Below are 18018 nucleotides of genomic sequence, written 5' to 3'. Positions count from 1 at the left end.
TCATTTCGTGTGGTCTCATGGTTTTTTTGCCTGTCCAGAAAAGGGCACATTAAATTACAGATGTAAAGTGCTGCTAGACCCTTATCAGACAACTTTAGCTAAACTGCATCGTTTCTTGAAGCACTAATTAGAGCAAAAAGAAAATATCAAGTATCCCAGGAATCCTGAAGGATTGGTGGTAGACAGCTAGGAACTTCCCACAAGCCATCCCCAAGCCAGATCAAGAACCTCGGATATCTAAATAAAGGACTGATCATAACTGTCCTTGAATGCTATGAACGACCACATCATTTAGATTCACATGCACAGTTTCTGGAACAGCTGTGCATACCACAGATGTTCAGCATGCCTAGATGTCTCCCAGATGAGTTTTGATGGTCTTATATGATTAAAAAAAACAAAAATAAAGATTATCTAATTTTCTTATTATCTAATTGTGAAATGGCAGCCAAAGTATCCTATCTGAAAGATTGTGAACACGACTAATTCAACCAATCAGTACACGCACATGATATAAAAGGTGAATATGTCCTATTCAAGGGCAGCAACAAACTTCTAATAATCTTACATTAATCCATAAGAGAAATAAAATTACAAGCATAACAAATATATAGTGGACATTTCTCTAATTTTAGTTAAACCTTATACCTAGCTAAAAACTATTTTCTGTGTCAAACCTCCTGACAGCATATTTTGTAGTTTGTAACTAAAGAGTTAAGGTATACTCAAGAGAATGTTTTACAGAGTTTGTAGGCACATACATTTACATAATTCTGCTGAATGAGGAGATAAGGCCTACGGGTTGCCTCTGATCCTGCTCTTTCTATCCCTTTGCCCTTCAGTGTATACACTTCTTATCGTAGCAGGTAAGATAAAAAGGAGGGCAAACGCACACTTTACCAATAAAGCGCAAGGTCACCACGACTAAACCTGTAATAGAAAATAGAGAAAATAACCAGATGAGGATCGTGTGCACTTTGGATGAGTCAGGATCATTTGTCTGGCTATTTCCGAAGCACTAGTAATAATAACGGACACGACTATCTTAGGTTCTGAGTTGCATGCATTTGCTGTGAGAAAGCATTCAGATTCCATAATTCCAGGTGTATTTTAAACACCCTTGTAGCAATTGCACCCGCTTTAAGCCATGCACACCTAAAGCATTCTGTGCATGTTGAATAACTAACCAACTGTATCAATAAAATGTGGGTCAAACTCTCCTTGGTTTCACACAATAGTAAGAAAAACTTTAAACTAGTTTCTAATGGGCCAAGAAGAAGTAGACATAAACCTCTTATGTTTGACAGGCTGAAGATGCCATTTAATATAAGCAATTTGTGTTAAACACTTACCAGTGGTGCATCAGGCTTTACTCTGGCTGGTATGCCTTATTGGCCTGTTGTACTGAGTATATTTCAGGTAAATTCACAGACATTCTATGATTTTATTATTTAGTTTGATTAAGATTTGCACTTGGTCATAACATTTTGGCAAACTTGTTTGTAGCTAAATCATAACTTCCTCTTCTGTATTGCTTTCAAACATGGTACACTGTAAAGTAACAAATACACTTTATGAATCTTTTGTAGGATGTTGGTCAAAGCCTTTTAAAATCTTACCAAATTTAATATGAATATTTAAACTGTACATTTTATTCTTATTAACTGAGAGCCACTTCCCTGTTTCCTTGATTTGTGGTGTCTTGGTGCATTTATCTGCGTTTTTCAACTATGTGTTCCACTTTTTAAGTACTGCTTTTCTCTTAGTGATACAGGGAGAGGCTTTTACATTCTCGGTGTTAACCCATGCAAATATGAGAAATAAAAGTTTGCATATACCTGGGAATTGGCGCCACGTGCAATCAAAAGACTTCTATTTATGATAATGTGTATTTTTCAATTGGATGAAAGGAGAAAAAAATGTTATTTATATACGCAGTTTCATTGGTTAAGTGCTCGGATTTGCAAATTGACATAGCACGCACCATCTAGACAGTGTTATCATTGAGCGTCAAAATAGTTCCCATTTATGTCACACCAAACTCTAAATATAATCAATATGCAGCGTTTAAAAACAGCAATATAGCCGATATTGTATTTTTCTAAATCTATGAACAAAGCAATGACGACAATGTATTACGTTATATTAGGGTGATTAATTATTTGCGCGGCGGAGAGATATTTCCCCGTACACGCGTCAAAATATTGGCGTTGAAGTGGGACAGTCCGCGCCAAACCTCAGACAGAACGTGACTGGTCACTTACAGCAACTGTACCTCGTGATACTGTGTTAATGTAAGCCTCCTCGTCCGCTGGTCTGCATTGCTTGTGTATCAAGAGGACAAGTGTCCACGCGTGGCCGGGATTTTTTTACACGGAGGATTGTGTTTATCGTGCTTGTTTCTGGAGCGGCGTGTGCGGCGCGGCGCGAGCTCGCGCACTGCACTGGAGCTAAGACCCTGTGCCTTTGACTGCCAGTGTAGCTCGTGCTCTAATAAACGTTTTGCAAAGATCGGACCCTCGCAAATAGAGACTTCACTGTTGAGAGAGGAAGGAGGTTGCATTTACACGTGTTGAATTATGTTGTTATCAAAGTTCGGCTCTTTCTCTCATATCTGCAACCCGAACGGTATGGAGCATCTGCCGGTGAAAATTCAGCTCCAGCAAGGTGAGTGCTCGGGTGGATTTACCCCGCCTGGACTAACACACTGCCCCGAGGATTACAATGCTGCCTTATGCATTCGTGATCGAAGCTTGAGTTAAATAGGTTAGCTGACCAGGTGAGCTGGCGTGTTGTCCTAAGTGAGTATAGCTGGCCAGGTGGCTGCTTTGCTGTTTTCTGTTGTTGGATTTACATGTTAAGCAAAACCATGTCTGTGTTTTGCTTTCTACTTCACGTCTTATGCATTTCACCATAGCCACGCTTTCGACCTTTTCAAACTCTGTAGACTGTAACTGCACAGTAGTGAATTAAATAAGATTAGGTGCCAATGGTTTGCATGCTTTTATGCTTTTATTTTTGCAGTGAAAATGGAGCCAGAGCCCTTTGAGAAGGTGTATCAAGTGGGCTCAGTGCTAGGAAGCGGGGGGTTTGGAACCGTCTACGCCGGCAATCGGATTTCTGACGGTTTACCGGTAAGAGTTGGATGATGGACTCGGTCACAGATAGAGCAGCTAGATACAGTTTTGAAATATGCGTTGGATTTTAACTTGTGCTCTCGTTTTAGGTCGCAGTTAAACATGTGGCAAAGGAGAGGGTCACAGAATGGGGCTCCATTGTAAGTAGCCGTCGCCCTCCTTGAATGTGTTGAGACCCAGCTGTCGTTGCGCCAGGAGGTTCACTGCATTCTTGCATTTCTGTCCCAGAACGGCGCGATGGTACCTCTGGAAATTTTGCTGATGAAAAAAGTAGGCTCCTCGTTCAGAGGGGTGATCAAGCTGTTGGACTGGTACGAACGAGCGGACGGCTGGCTGATCGTCATGGAGAGACCCGAGGTCGTCAAGGATCTGTTTGACTTCATCACCGAGAAGGGCGCTTTGGACGAGACGGCCGCCCGGGACTTTTTCCGCCAGGTTTTGGAAGCTGTACGGCACTGCTATAGCTGCGGGGTAGTCCACCGGGACATCAAAGACGAGAACCTCCTGGTGGACCTCCGCACCGGAGAGCTAAAGCTCATCGACTTCGGGTCGGGTGCGATTCTCAAGGACACGGTGTACACCGACTTCGATGGTATGCACAACCGCGCACATAGCCTAAACCTTATCACTTAGCCTCTAAACACGTAGGTCAGGATGTTTCGCTATTGTATATCTGACATTTTTTGGGGAAGTTTGTTAAGTTTTGAGATTTTTTTAGTGATTTTGCTGCCATGAAAAGGGCAGAACGGGGGGGGGGTGTTCAGTATGGTGTGTGTGATGACGCAGTGATTTGTTTTGTACTCGTAGTACGGATTTTCCCAACATTATTAATACGTGTTACTGTCCAGGTTCCCCCATGATACGTGTTCGTGGGGTTTTCTTTTTAAATGTTTAAACCTTATTCGTGTCGTGTTTTTAACACACATTTTATACCAGTAGCAAACCGACGCATTGAAACCATTTTTAATTCAAGTTGTCCGAATTTTAAAATAGACCTCAGGACGTTTACACGGACGTATTTTATTTTTTAACTGCGGATTTAAAGGTGTTTTATTTTTAACTGCGGATTTAAAGGTGTTTTATTTTTAACTGCGGATTTAAACGGATCGGCTGCCACGTAACAGCTGTGTGTTGTGAAACCCGAGAGCGCAGCTCACGTGACGGCTCGCGTTGCTGTTACGGTTGCCGTTTGGTCTCCTCGATACTCCTGCCCTTCGGGGAAGGGCGGGGCTGTTGGCTCTTCTGAGGACCAGACACGAGTTTTATAAGTGAGGTGGCCTTTTTTCTTTTCTTTTTTTTAAACCTTAAGGAGTATTTCCGTTTTTAATTCCATTCTTTAGAATTAGAGTCTTGCTACAAGTCCAGATCAGCTGCAGTGCTGGAGTAGAGCGTGACACAACCACCCACATAGTTTTCACAGCTTTGTGTGTGTGTGTGTGTGTGTGTGCGCGTGCGCATGTGTACTCATGTCCACCCTGTTGACCTCTTTTGTGTTCAAGACCCAACGTTTCTTTCTCTTTCCACCTCGTTGTGCGTCACAGGTACGAGAGTGTACAGTCCTCCGGAGTGGATCCGTTTCCACAGATACCATGGACGCTCTGCAACCGTGTGGTCGCTAGGGGTGCTGCTGTATGACATGGTCTGTGGAGACATTCCCTTTGAGCAGGATGAGGAGATCCTCCGGGGCCGTCTCTACTTCAGGAGGCGAATCTCCACTGGTTCGTATTTGCGTCTTGTGCATCTCCTGGCCTCGACCCCACCCCACCCCACCGCTGCCTGACTTCACTGTAGAACAGCAACGTCACTCTGTCTCTCGTTGTCTTTCTAACAGAGTGCCAGCAGTTGATCAAGTGGTGCTTGTCACCGAGGCCGTCGGACAGGCCCACCCTGGAGCAGATCTTCGAACATCCCTGGATGCGCCCAGCTGAGGTGTCCAAGGTGGAAGAAAGCGACATCCGACTGCACACCATCAGTACGGACACTTCAAGCATCAGCTCCAGCAAGGAGAGCCTTTGAAAGAAACCCTCGCTCTCGTTTGGGGTGGGGGGAGGATTCTGCTCTTCTGCTGTCCTGCCATTACCGGGCTTATGGAGGTCTTCTAGTCCCCCACCCCTCCCTTTTAGGGAATCATAATTTATTACAGTTTGCATTTCCTTTATATCTTTTTTTATTTTTTATTTTTTAATAATTGATAAAGCGTTTCCTGATGGGGGAACATTTTGCTGTTTGGATGGACTTACCAGCGCTATTTATTATTGTTATTATCATTTTATTATCATTTTTCAACGCTGGTTTATGCATCTGGCAAGTCTACACAGATGTGGCTGCTCTCATAGAGCTTGGACACCTTTTTTATTTAAATGTTTTAATTTTTGATTTGGAGTGCCTTTTTGAAAGCTGCTTTTGGGGGCTTTCATCATTGCTTTTATGGTTGTGATTGTGTGCGTGCGTGTGTGTGCGTGCGTGTGTGTGTGTGTGTGTGTGTGGCTTTTTTTTTTTTTTTTTTTTTACCCCCCCTTGAGCTGGTTTGGAAGTCGCACGGCCACTGCCGATGTCCTCCATCGACCGCTGCACGCAAATAAGCAGCCAGCTTGGGGGGTCTGGTGGGCTGATGGGGGGTCTTACAATGGGGAGGGGTTGATCAGTAGAAATACTTGAAACGCACTCACTTGCTGCGTCTCCTTCTAACGCTGCTCAGTCACATTTTAGCCTGCACAGGTTGTCTGGAAAAACTGCTCCTCTCCTTCCTTTCTCTCTTTCTCTCTCTCTCTCTCTCTCTCTCTCTCTCTCTCTCTCTCTCTCTCTCTCTCTCTCTCTCTCTCTCTCTCTCTCTGTCTCTCTCTCTCTCTCTCTCTCTCTCTCTCTCTCTCTCTGTCTCTCTTCTTTTCTCTCCTGAATGTGTATAGAGATTCTGTATAACCAATGTACCCTCTGGGGGTTTGTAAGCCCCTCCCCTCTCTCCACTGTTCCTCATCCCTCTGCTGACGCTACGTTGGCCTGGCTCCTGGGTTGTGGGGAGCCTGGGTGTGAAAATGCACAATCAATGCAATATTACATTTTTTAAAAATAATCTTGTACAGTGCGCGTGCGTGTGTGCGCGTGTGTGTGTGCAGGGGGGGGCTTTTTTTCTTCTTTGCATATAATTTATTTGTAACGTAGACATTCCACACTCTGTGGTTATTTATTTTTATTTATTGTCCATGCTTAAATTACACAATTTGCATACCTTTATATGGTGTTTGGTTTGCATTCCTGTTTTTTTTATTTTTGTTTCTTTTTTTTAAAATATTTGGACAAGTTAACAGATGGTGGATGCACTGAAGCTGTTGTCAATGTAAAACGGAATAAAACAAGGTTTACTTAAATTGGAAGAGCTATGAATGTTTTTTAATTTCTCTTGGTGGTTTCTTGTTTGCCTTAAAATGGCTTTAATCAAAACTTGCGTCCATGTTGTCTGGCTTTGTGTAACCTCTATATACTAGATGGGAGCGTTTTAGAAAATCGAGATGGGATAAGACTGTTGTCACTGGCTCCATAGCACAGTGTTAGATGTTCTTTAGATATCAAACTGTATGAAACAACAGAGATCCTATTTTTATACAAAAACATTTTAATTAAAGTTTTGTTTGTACAGAACATTTGTGGCGTTTCATTGGTCTGATAGGTAAATACGCACATGGAAAAATGGGGATGACGGGGTGAATGAGTGTCATTTCACGGGGAGGACGACTTCAGCGCTTCCACAGCTTTTAACAGCATGTGCCTAATGTACTTTAGCTTAATGAAATAAAGAATAAAAAGTACTTTGCTTTTTTTTCTCAGATACCTAACCATTACTCTGGGAAACATGTTCTTGATTATGAATTCTGAAGAAAGCAACAACTTCCAGTTCTGCTTTAAGTCAGTTTGGCAATATGGTTTTCCATCTCACAGGCACCACGACAAGAGTTATTACTAAAGTGGCTGGTGAGTAACAGCTTCTGACTGTTCCCAGTGTTTTCCAAGAGCTATGGGGAGAGGGTTCTGATGGGAAGGTGCTGCCCCCTATGGTGACATTGTGCATTTGGAATTTTGGCTTACAGGCATACATTTTAAGTTTAGGGTTCATGTCTTCTGCCTTACAATTTTTAAACGCTCCAGTTTATCACATTTTTTCCCGATAATGGCTGGTTATTAGCAGATACAACACATTAAAAACAAAATTCGGTGTATTCGCAATACATTTTGTCACATTTAGACACATTTAGCGCATTTACATTAGTCAAAAACCTCGGAACCAGTGGTCCAATGGCTTCAGGATGTGCAGACACTTCATGTTCTGCTTCCATCACACCTGAACCTGGACCTAATGTGTTGCTAAGTAAAAATGTGGACTGGGCAGGTGCTCCTGAACACTGCCATCCACTTGTTCTGCATCAAATACTATTGTAGGTTTGTAGGTTTTCGACTGAAAATAACTAGCTGTAACTTCTCACAAAAACACAGTAACTCATCTAAATCAGTTATGGGCCAGAAACACAAATAAAGCCCTACAGAGGTTCATGTACATTTGCTACTCACTATGATTTAAATGATGAAAAATAACTTGCAAAATGATGTTTGCATAATGAGGTTTAATAATGATCTTTAAAAATCTATTTCTGCTGCATGCTTCCCTGAAAATATCCACTATGAACTGACAATTTCATCAGTTAATTTAATCAGTTCAATATCATCCTTAGATAACCGATGGCGCAGTTTTATTTTAATGTTGTTTTGTTTAACTTTATTTTATTGCCAGAAGCCAATTGCAAGGTGATGACATCTGTTTCCAAAATGCACCCTGGGTAATATGTATTGTCTTTGAGTCCCAGGCTTTTGACATGTAAATAGAGGCAGATCTCTGTCTCTGCCTCTCCAAATTAACATATGCCATGCTGTTCCCCTCTCAAAGCTTAGCTCTTATCAGATGGGTGTCTTATGTTATTTGTCAGTTCCTTAATTGGAAGAAGACCACACAAGTATATACCATGTGATTAGATTTGTAAAATGTTTGCATCTTCCATGCTTTTAACCAAACCTCCAGATGATGGATTAATGAGCCTCAGTTTCACAAATACATTATTTACATTTAATGTTATTTGAAATAATACAACTACACAACAAACACAACTGCACTTAACAAATTTAACAGAGAAAAACAAAAGGTAAAAACCAGTCACACAATTATTTGGACATTGGTGATTTGTTTCTCGTCTCCAAGTGTGAATGTTAAATGAGTGACGGCTTGAATACTGGCTGGTGTTCAGTGACAAGGGCCTGCGGATCAGGGGGTGAGGTGAAAGACCGGGTTCTGTGTGCCACTCGGCACCACTGTCACACTGACAACCCGACAGACAGGGGGAAGCTGCCAGACAGGCCTATGGACTGTGGATTGCACAGACTGAGAGGTGGGTGGCACACAGAGAGCCAGATTTGACCAGCGTGGAAGCATGAAGAAAGATGAGGGAGAATGAGTGAGACAGGGAATGCGAGGACAAGGAAACCATCTGTATATAAACCCATCTTTAGTAGTTTGTGGTCTCTGCTGTTGTTTCCATAAGGCACTAGCAACCATTAAACCAGTAAGCAGTGAATCTGGAGAACACAGGTCCAAACAATGGTGATTACACCATTATACATTATTATGGCTGTCAAGTCCAAGCACAGTCTTGTTGCTCCTTTCCATTGACTATCTCATCTCTTCTTGCTGGGATCCTCTCCCTGCTTCCATTCTGGGCAAGTGTAGCCTGTACACCTTGTTTTTGGGTGGAGGTGAGGGAGGGAGCATGCTATGCTATTCCTGCCCACAGAAGCAGACGGAGCACAGCATGTTTGCCCGCCAGCAGACAAGGCGGTGGGGGGATCGCATTTGGCTGCAAGAAGGGGGAGTGACTCACCTGTCACCGAGAGCCGACACACCGCACCACAGGCTTCTGCCTTGGCAAAGACTTGCTTCATTCTGGTTGCCAGGCTGCTCAGTCAAACATGGCAACGTACAAACAGAGTGTAAAGAGAAACGCTAATAATAATATTGTGGCAATGGCCAATGCCAATGCACGGAAGTATGGCACATCAAACATAGTACATCATACATATAGATTATGGGCAGTAAATTGATTGTGTGCCCAGAGGAATAGGCATGTAAATCTTGTTGTAGAAAGATTTAAAAGATTTTAGTAAGATCCATACGGTGCACCAAACATTTTTGTAGTCATATGATAAAATAAACATGTTAATTCTGTAATTAACACATTTATTTTATGATCTGACCACTTTACAAACAATGTTGGGTTGTTTACAAAATTGTTTACAAAAGCAATTAATACATTTGTACCTTAGGACATTGCTAAAATTTGTTTGGTAAAAAGAGTATGACATATTCAGGGTTATTAGCGCTATCTGATATCAGTTCAGGGTCTGACTGAATAGGATATTTTGAGAGGAAAAATATCTTATGTGTTAGGCTAATTCTGGTTTAGCAGCTGTGTATGAATAACAAATGCATGACAATTATAAACCTACTTAGGTCGTTCGCTGTTCTGTGGTCAGCTGAAAACCAGTCATGCCACTGCTGATTTCTGTAGTCTTGGGATACAAGCTTTTACACAACGTAGCCAACACTGAGCCAAAACAATACGAGAATGTCACTGCTGCCACATTCAATTTCCTAACTGGAGAGGATGAGAAGAAAAACAATCCTTCTACCAGGGTCCAGACGGCGCCTTTAAAGCTAACCACAGAGGTCGCTTTGTACTTTTTGGCACATGATTAAGGAGATATACACCTGTATGCTTTCCTTTTATTTATTATGGCTGACTCATAATGTCAAGAATGGGTGGATTGTGCATTCTGCAGTGAAAATCTGATTATGCAATGAGCACAGTCTGACTCCGTATTTTTATGGCACGTGTTCGATAAGAAACATCGATCACCAGCATCAAGGAGCAATGAAACATGATTTAATCATTAAAATGAACAACACAAGGCCATGTTCGGGAAAAGATGAAGCATTCACCTGTGTGCGTGCTGGGGTGTGATCTTACCTCAGCCACTCCCTCAGGAGCTGGGCACAGTAGTGCTCCAGGAGGAGAAGTGAATCATGGGAGCACAGTGGAACTCACTGTAGGATCACTACTGTAAATAAGGAAAATGATTCCCTTCCTTTGGCAGTATTCCCTGTAAACAACAGCATGAAGAACAGCAGTGACTAGCCCTCCTCCAGATGTAATAACAGGGTCAAACGCAAAGCAGTAATCATAGAGAGGAGGTGGGTGGTGGGTGGGGGGGGGGGGGGGGGGGGGGTGATGTTTATTGTGCTGTTAAAATGGGAGGAATGTCTTTATTGTGTCCCCATGGAGAAAAGAAATTGTGACGTGTTGAGGGAATATTGCACAAGTGAAAGGGCTGATTCGTGGCCCTGTTCGGCATGTGATGTACAAGCAGGGTATGCTTTCCTGCATGTAGGACACAGAAACCTCACATAACAAAACAAGCTGTGATCTCACCTCTTTTTCCACTTGGCTTATATGGTCAGTCCATGCTGAAAAGTGAAGCTTAACGGAGACCTGTTAATCAAAACTGCCAGCCGACATATTCCTGGCTTGTCATTGTGAAGTATCAGGCGAGAAGTTATGAAATGGCAAGTGTCTGCCATATTTTCCACGATGAGCCACATCGAGCAAACGTCTTGCCACACTTGAATAAATACTCCCACTTCCACAGTCCTTGAAGGATACTTTCACAACTGTGAATTACCATGTGGTTTCAGCATGTGCACCAACCTTCATGCCAGATCCAAATAGACTTAAATATACTGTTGTTGGATGCATAGTATCCAGGGGGTCATGTTTTCATGTGCCCTGACTATGGCAAGGCACCAGAAAAACAATAGATGAGGTTTACTTTCAGTGTTGAAATTACACCAAACACTATGAGAATTAGTTGGTCTGCTACCAGCATCTCACTTCTGTTTCGAATGCCCAGCTAGATTCACAGCAAAAATGGGAAAAAGGTTTCCTGAAAGATGGATCCATCCCAATGTACTCAGCTGCAGTTGCCCTCAATCATCATTTCAATCTGCGTCTGCAAATATTGCAGAATTCTCCACCGCTGTATAATTGCCACCTGGCACCCCAGTGAGGTGACCAATGAAAGCAGTGGTCAAAATGACTGGGTAGAATACACTATGCAAAAGCTAAAACGAAAATGTAAAAAAAAGTGAAAAATTAGTCAAATTTGTGCCCTGCTGCAGCTATGGAAACCCACATTATGATTCATATTGCAAACATGTCTAATGGTTTCACTTTAAACCAGGGTCAAAACCCAGGATGTGCTATAGTAAGGAAAACACTGATTTTGCGTTTAGGCCCTCATATGAGTGTTTTTTTTTCTTTCTTACACCATTACTCTGCTACATCAGAACTGTGTAGTAAAGGCACCACAAATGCTGCTGGGATGATCACTAAGGGAAGCATAATCATGTTAGATCGGAAGACAAAGCTGCTTTAAGGCATTTGCAGTTATTTACATTTCTTACATTAATGAGCTGGCTGTGAGCTGACAAACCAAAGCTTTAGCATTGGTGGAGCTGTCCAAGAATCAAAACAAATGGAAATGGAAACAGGAAACCTTGTGATACTGACAACCAGGTGCTACAAGGTGCTAATGCCACAAAATAATGTCCCTGATATTTGAAAGAAAAAGCTTGTAAAAGTAGAGGGTCTTTCTGTGCATGGTGGGAAGGACCCATGCCAACAGAAAACTGGCGCCCTGTATGCGACCCTGTTAGATTAGGTTAGATTGTGTGTTTCCAAATGGTTGCATCCACACTCCTCTGCTGGTTCCTGCTTCAGGGAGAGAAATCACTGGATAGTGAGTTCAGCTGCTCTCCTCTTTCATCTCACTTTCTTCTCATGAGATCTCTTTTTTGTAGGACTGTCTAACTTTCAAAAATCCATTCTTTTTCTCTTCTCTTCTCAGCAAAGGACAGGACCTCCATCTGTTTCTCCTGTATAGAATCTGCATTTTGCCAACATTTCCCCCTTTTTTTTTCTTGAGTGTGAGTTACCATCAGAATGTGCACATACAGGCAAGATATATAACTCTCGAGCCTGCAGACTTTCTTTACTTGCTGTTTTTTTTCCCCATGGCGTCTGTTGGCACTGGTTTCTTTCTGCAGTAAATGTACCTCTTTTAGCACACTCTCATGAGCTGTGATTGAAATGAATTTTAACATTACTAGCACTTGACCAGCGGAGCCCAACAAGCCCTCCGTGATTTCTAATGAATCAAAGCCAGCCATCTCTGGGCACAATCAAATTACTGCTTACATGCACTGGCAGAACAGAAGCTGCCGTGTTCGAGAGTACTGAGGACAGATCTACCTGTGTGATGTGCCAACAGATGTCAAAACCAATATGATCATACTGCTAAGAGGCAAAACAACTACAGACAGCCTTATTTGTCAAGACAATGATGATGTTAAAGAGGTGAAGGAACTATGGGTACAGGTCCTGCCATGCTGGTGGCGCTAAGGTGTAACTTGGGCAGACAGTTTTGTTAGTCTTGACTAACCAGTAACCGATTAATACTAATAATTTGTATGAAATCTTTTAGTCTGGCCTTCACACTCTACACAGTACTGAGTCTTAATGATGATGTGTGTTTCCTCAATATTTTGGTGTTTTTGTATCTCACATTAGCTTTTGACATTATAAAACAAAACATACTGTTTTCTAGTCATTCTTGGTATTAGTGGCTTAGCTTTTTATTGCTTGCAGTCATATCTTAATAACAGAGACCCAATTCCTATCTAATAGGTACACACAAATCATCCCTTACCCCTATTACTCATGGAGTAGCCGAGGGCTCTGCTCTTGGACCTCTTCTTTTCATTTTATATATTCCTCCCCTATGCCAGATAAATGATAATCAAGGTCTTCATTCAGATTTATATTGGTATTGCTTCCCCCACAGCTTCTGCCCATGCATTCAATTCATGCATCACAGATCTAAAACTCATGTTACGTTACTATTATCTAATTGAAACTTATTGCTGATAAAACTAATGTTTTACTAGTAGAGTGCAACATTCTGGATTCTCAACCCTCAACGTTATTGTTCTTATTAGGTTAGCTCAAGCTCGTTAAAACCTTGGTTGTCTTTTTGATTCATCACTCACCTTTGAGTCCCATATTAACTCACTCATCAAAACTGCATTTTATCGTCTGCGCTATACTGCACGCCTTCTCCCCATGCTCAGTAGTAATCACACAAGAATATTGATAAATGCCTTGTTTTTTTCCTGCGATGATTACAGTAACTCTCCTCTTCATGGCCTCCCCTATATATCTCACTGAGTTCATCTATTTATACCAGCCCTCTCACCCCCTTGGATCTTACAGCTCTGCTTTCCTTGCTGTCCCACAAACACCACTCATAGGGCTGGAAGATCTTTCACTGCTGCAGCGCCGAAGCTTTGGAACTCTCCGCTACAATCTGTTCGGAGCTGTTTAACTCTTCCTTTAAAATTCAACTTGAAACTTTCCTTTTTTTCCATTTTCCTTTCCTTTTTACTCCTTATTTAGTCAGGATTTTTTTCTTCCTCTTCCTGTAAAGCATCCTTGGGTTTGTGAAAGTCGCTACATACACTGAAATAATAATAAAAACAACAACAACAACAACAATAATAATTATTGTTGTTGTTATTTCAATCTATGCATGTATTATAATAATAATAATAATAATAATAATAATAATAATAATAATAATAACAACAATAATAATAATTATTATTATTATCTAAAACTGATGCCTAATTGCATAGCCACCTGTCCACATAACCATCCCAACCATCATTGCCTGCTTCATGCATACGCTTCTCTCAGTGAGAGCAACATAGGACAGGCACACACTGACTCCTCAGTGTGTGTGTGTTGACATTCACGTTCACCCTCTGAGCTTATTGTGTCACCTGGTTATTTATGTAATCACCTAGCCCGAAACTGGTGTTCCGCTGGTGTTTTGGGTCACCACTTTTTTTTTACAAAGCAGAGAGAGCAGATAGAATGACAGTTGGATAGCAGTGTCAGCTTTCAGCCCAGAGAAAGCCATTCCTCTAAATGGCTCGCCGGAATGCATGGGTTTTTGTTATTGTAAAGAAAGGTGCATACGGGTATCTTCTGGGCCGTCATGTTTCACCTCTGAAGGTGAGTGGCCTTCGTCCCCTCTCTGTTTACGACATTGGTGCGGAGAAGGCTGAGGCCTGTCACTGTTCTCTTGTTTAGAAGCTGATCGGATTTCAGCAGGAACAGGTTGTTCTCTGAGATGAGCCCACTCACCCTCAATAATAAGGACTCATTGTTCCAGAATTTCCTGTGAAGAACAGTTGACACAGAATACCATGGCAGCGTGATTTTTAAAAATTATAATACATCAACAATAACTCTGAATATGATAGGAGAAAAATAGGTTACAAGTATTATAACATGCAGCCAACAATCCCGGCGTTTCCCTGCAGGGTTTGTGCTAGCAGCCCTGTCAGCCCCTCAGAAAATAATATTAAAAAACAACACTAAAAGTAAACCGTGGGTGTGAGATGGCATTTATTGTCCTGCCTATCGTGGAAAATGGAAGAACAAGTGGATTTTTTTCTTTCTTATCCTTCAGCTCTGTTGTCAGGCATGTACCTTAAGTTGCCTGTCCCACCTGTGGTCAGAGGCGGTGTGGCGGAATACTTGCTGTATAGGTAATCTCGGAACAAACCCTCCAATGAGAATGTGGCTTTTGGCATGTCAGGCAAACCAGCACTGGCTTTGTATGTAAGGCTTTCTGAGGTTACATACAGCAAAGTAGGTCAAGAGACATGTGGTCATTCAATTGAAAAACAGAACTGAAAAATAAAAGGATAACGTTGCCCTTCTTTCTCAGTCTTGTATAAGAAGAATGGTTTATTTTCAAAACTGAACTGGTTTCAGTCCGGCCCAGCAGGTACACACATTTGGTACACCATAAAATTCTCTTTAATTCTACAGTAATTAGGCTCCTCAAGCAGTGGGCAACTTCACTGTTAAAATGAACAATAAAAATGAAATACATTAATTACACTTTGCACTTTGCTCTATTTCAGCCCACCACTGTACAGTTTTTGCATATTTCAGCCTTGGTTCTCTATCTGAGCTTTAGGGGCTAACTAAGACTTCAACAACACTGATATTCTAACTGGAGACAGAAGGACAAGACCTGAAACAAAAGCCTAAAGGCTGGTACCTTTACACCCGAGCGTGGTGCCAACATGTTCATCTGAACCGAGCCATGACCTGAGCCGGAAATTCCATTGTGTACATGAAAGTAGCTGCTGCTTGACAGAGAGCTCACTGTCTGAAATGCTAGGCCAACACAGTCAAGCTTTGTCATGTCTTATCCTTAAAATCACTCTGAAAATTGTGTAAAGAAAAAATAGTGGTTGAGTGTGTAGATTTTAAGTCAGACATTACTGGTACGGTTGAGTAGACTTCTGCGTGTCATATTTTAATATTGTTTAACTGCAATGCCATGCGTGTACTAGGGTCTAAATGCCTTCCTGGGTCTGTTGGTGTTGCTAGGGGCTAATGGTATTCAACATCTGTCTGCTAGACATAGATAAACACACTTTTATGTATGTTATGTGATCATATGTTTTCAAAATTACTGGCGACATTAGACCTGGTCTAGATGATCACATCACAGCTACAGTATGTAATTTAAACTGTTAAATCAGTTACAGGCACAGCTGAGGTAAGACTTTGGGAATTTTAAAAATCAGACAAAATAATACCCAATCCTTGTAGGTGTTCTTTTTTTTTTAGTATACACATGTGAACTGATTGTAGAACCAGGATAGGTATTATAATAGCACTGTGAGCACTTCTATGTGTCGGTGATGAGCTTTAAGCGTACACTTTGTTTAGCTGGGAATGATTTGCTATTGTATTACTTTAGAAGACTGCATCAGCATCAGTGGGGGAAGAGAACAGACATCTGTGGGCTTGCTTCCTTGGAAGGGCTGGTGACAGAGTATGTTGCAGAACACACACAATAGCATAACACCATGTTCCAGAGCTGCGGGAATGAGCCTGAACCACTGGCGCTTCTGCTGCTGACGGTGATGAATGCCACGTGATAATGCATTGTGTGTTGGTGAAGCCATTGTTTCCTGATGTTCCAACCTGGGTGCTAGATTTCAGCACATGTTTCTCGTCTGTTTTTGTGTGTAATCTTGGTGCGTGAAAGGGAACAAGGTTGACTGTTTTCAGCAGTCAAAAGGACTGTGTGTGTGTGTGTGTGGGGGGGGGGGGGGTGCTTGTTATTTTATAGTCTATGTAGAAAACCAGACCAGTATATGAGGATGTTTGTGTGTGTATGTATATGTATAGTGTGCCTAGTATGTGTGCTTCCCTGAAATACTGTCCCATTATGAATATTTAACATGAAAATTCTTTGGCACCTGCTACATCATTTGCTTGCCAAAACATCTAAAAACATGAGGAATCACCTGTGTTTTCATTTCTATGTGCAGTTGTGAGAGTCCCAAATGGACAAGGCAGGACTCTGACTGTGAGTGCTTGGGTCTCTGAGTCTGCTTCTGAGCATATTCCAGGTCCTGTAAACAGTGCGACGTTGGGTCTTGTTGCCATGGTAGGTGTTTGCCTCATGACTTCATTGTTGGGATGACTTCATCGTTGCTCTGGTCTTTCCTGCGCCAGGCCTTTCCTTTGTTCATCAGCAAGTTTATAATGATGTCATGAAAATCACATCTGCCCTCATGCGGAGTGAGTGGGTGGAACTGCCGCTTGTGACACGGGTCTGACCATGCTGATGTAATTACAAAAGAAAACATGGGAACCTGACAGAGCGCGCGTGTGTGTGTGTGTGTGTGTGTGTGTGTGTGTGTGTGTGTGTGTGTGTGTGTGGAGGTGGGTGGATGGGGTGAGAGATTGTTTTTGACAATCCTTTGTGACATATACTGACATCAGAGAGAATATCTCTTAGACAAGAGAGCATGTGTAGAAACACACACAAGTGCAGTTCATGGTGTTTATATTTCATGTTTGGCTCTCACAGCCTCAGAAAGAGACTTCAGGCTGTTCAGTGGCTGTTCATTGGAACACGGGTGCAGACTGTTCACAAGACTCTTCCTTCCAGGCCATGGCGGAGGAACGCAAAAGCTACGGAAAGGAAGAGTCAACCATGGTGGTGGACAGGAATGTGGCTGCCCAGGGCCTTGTGGAAAATCCGGCAAACTTTGGGGATTTGAATTTGGGTCAGATGGCAGTAGGAGAGAAGACTCCAGAGGAGGTGCCTGTCCTCCCTCCTTCCCATAATCCTCTCCCGACCACTAACATCATCAACGTTGATGCGATCGCATTCCTAGGCGACAGCCTCGACAGTCCCAGCCAAAAGCTAGTAGGCTAGTAGTGAATGTTTACACACTGACTGTTGGTGTTATTTAGGGGAGGAGCAGTGTGTGACCGCCTGCTCAAACATGGGCCTACTGGTGTGGCTACTTTCCTGCTCAGAGCCTTTCCGTTCTTTCCCCGCATGCTATTGTTCTCTTCACTTTTAACGAGTCATGAGCTCTTTTTCTTATTCACTTTCCATTTCTTTCTTTTTTAATGTGGTCTAAAAATAGCCCTGTATTTATCTCAGAAGTGCTTAATTATTCAAGATGTGGAAAAGGCTGAGAGCCTTTTTTTCCAGGGCATTAAGTGGGGCGAGAGAGAGAGAGAGAGAGAGAGAGAGAGAGAGAGAGAGAGAGAGAGAGAGAGAGAGAGAGAGAGGGAGACAGGCAGGGGGAACCAACAGCCTGCGTCATCACGTGTGC

At 42.2% G+C, this 18018-nt stretch overlaps 1 protein-coding gene across 1 annotated transcript; it reads left to right on the top strand.

Annotated features, from left to right (window-relative positions):
• Positions 1–2231: 2231 nt before the first annotated feature.
• Positions 2232–5950, top strand: LOC113573521 (serine/threonine-protein kinase pim-3). Its single transcript, XM_027003827.2, has 6 exons — positions 2232–2667; positions 3025–3134; positions 3227–3277; positions 3366–3729; positions 4679–4855; positions 4969–5950. Exons 1-6 carry the CDS (start codon positions 2580–2582, stop codon positions 5151–5153), a joined length of 975 nt encoding a protein of 324 aa, XP_026859628.2. The 5' UTR covers positions 2232–2579; the 3' UTR covers positions 5154–5950.
• Positions 5951–18018: the final 12068 nt, after the last annotated feature.

Source organism: Electrophorus electricus, chromosome 7 (genome assembly GCF_013358815.1).
Source record: "Electrophorus electricus isolate fEleEle1 chromosome 7, fEleEle1.pri, whole genome shotgun sequence".
NCBI classification, from domain to species: domain Eukaryota; kingdom Metazoa; phylum Chordata; class Actinopteri; order Gymnotiformes; family Gymnotidae; genus Electrophorus; species Electrophorus electricus.
This window is presented reverse-complemented; position numbering and strand designations above follow the sequence as displayed.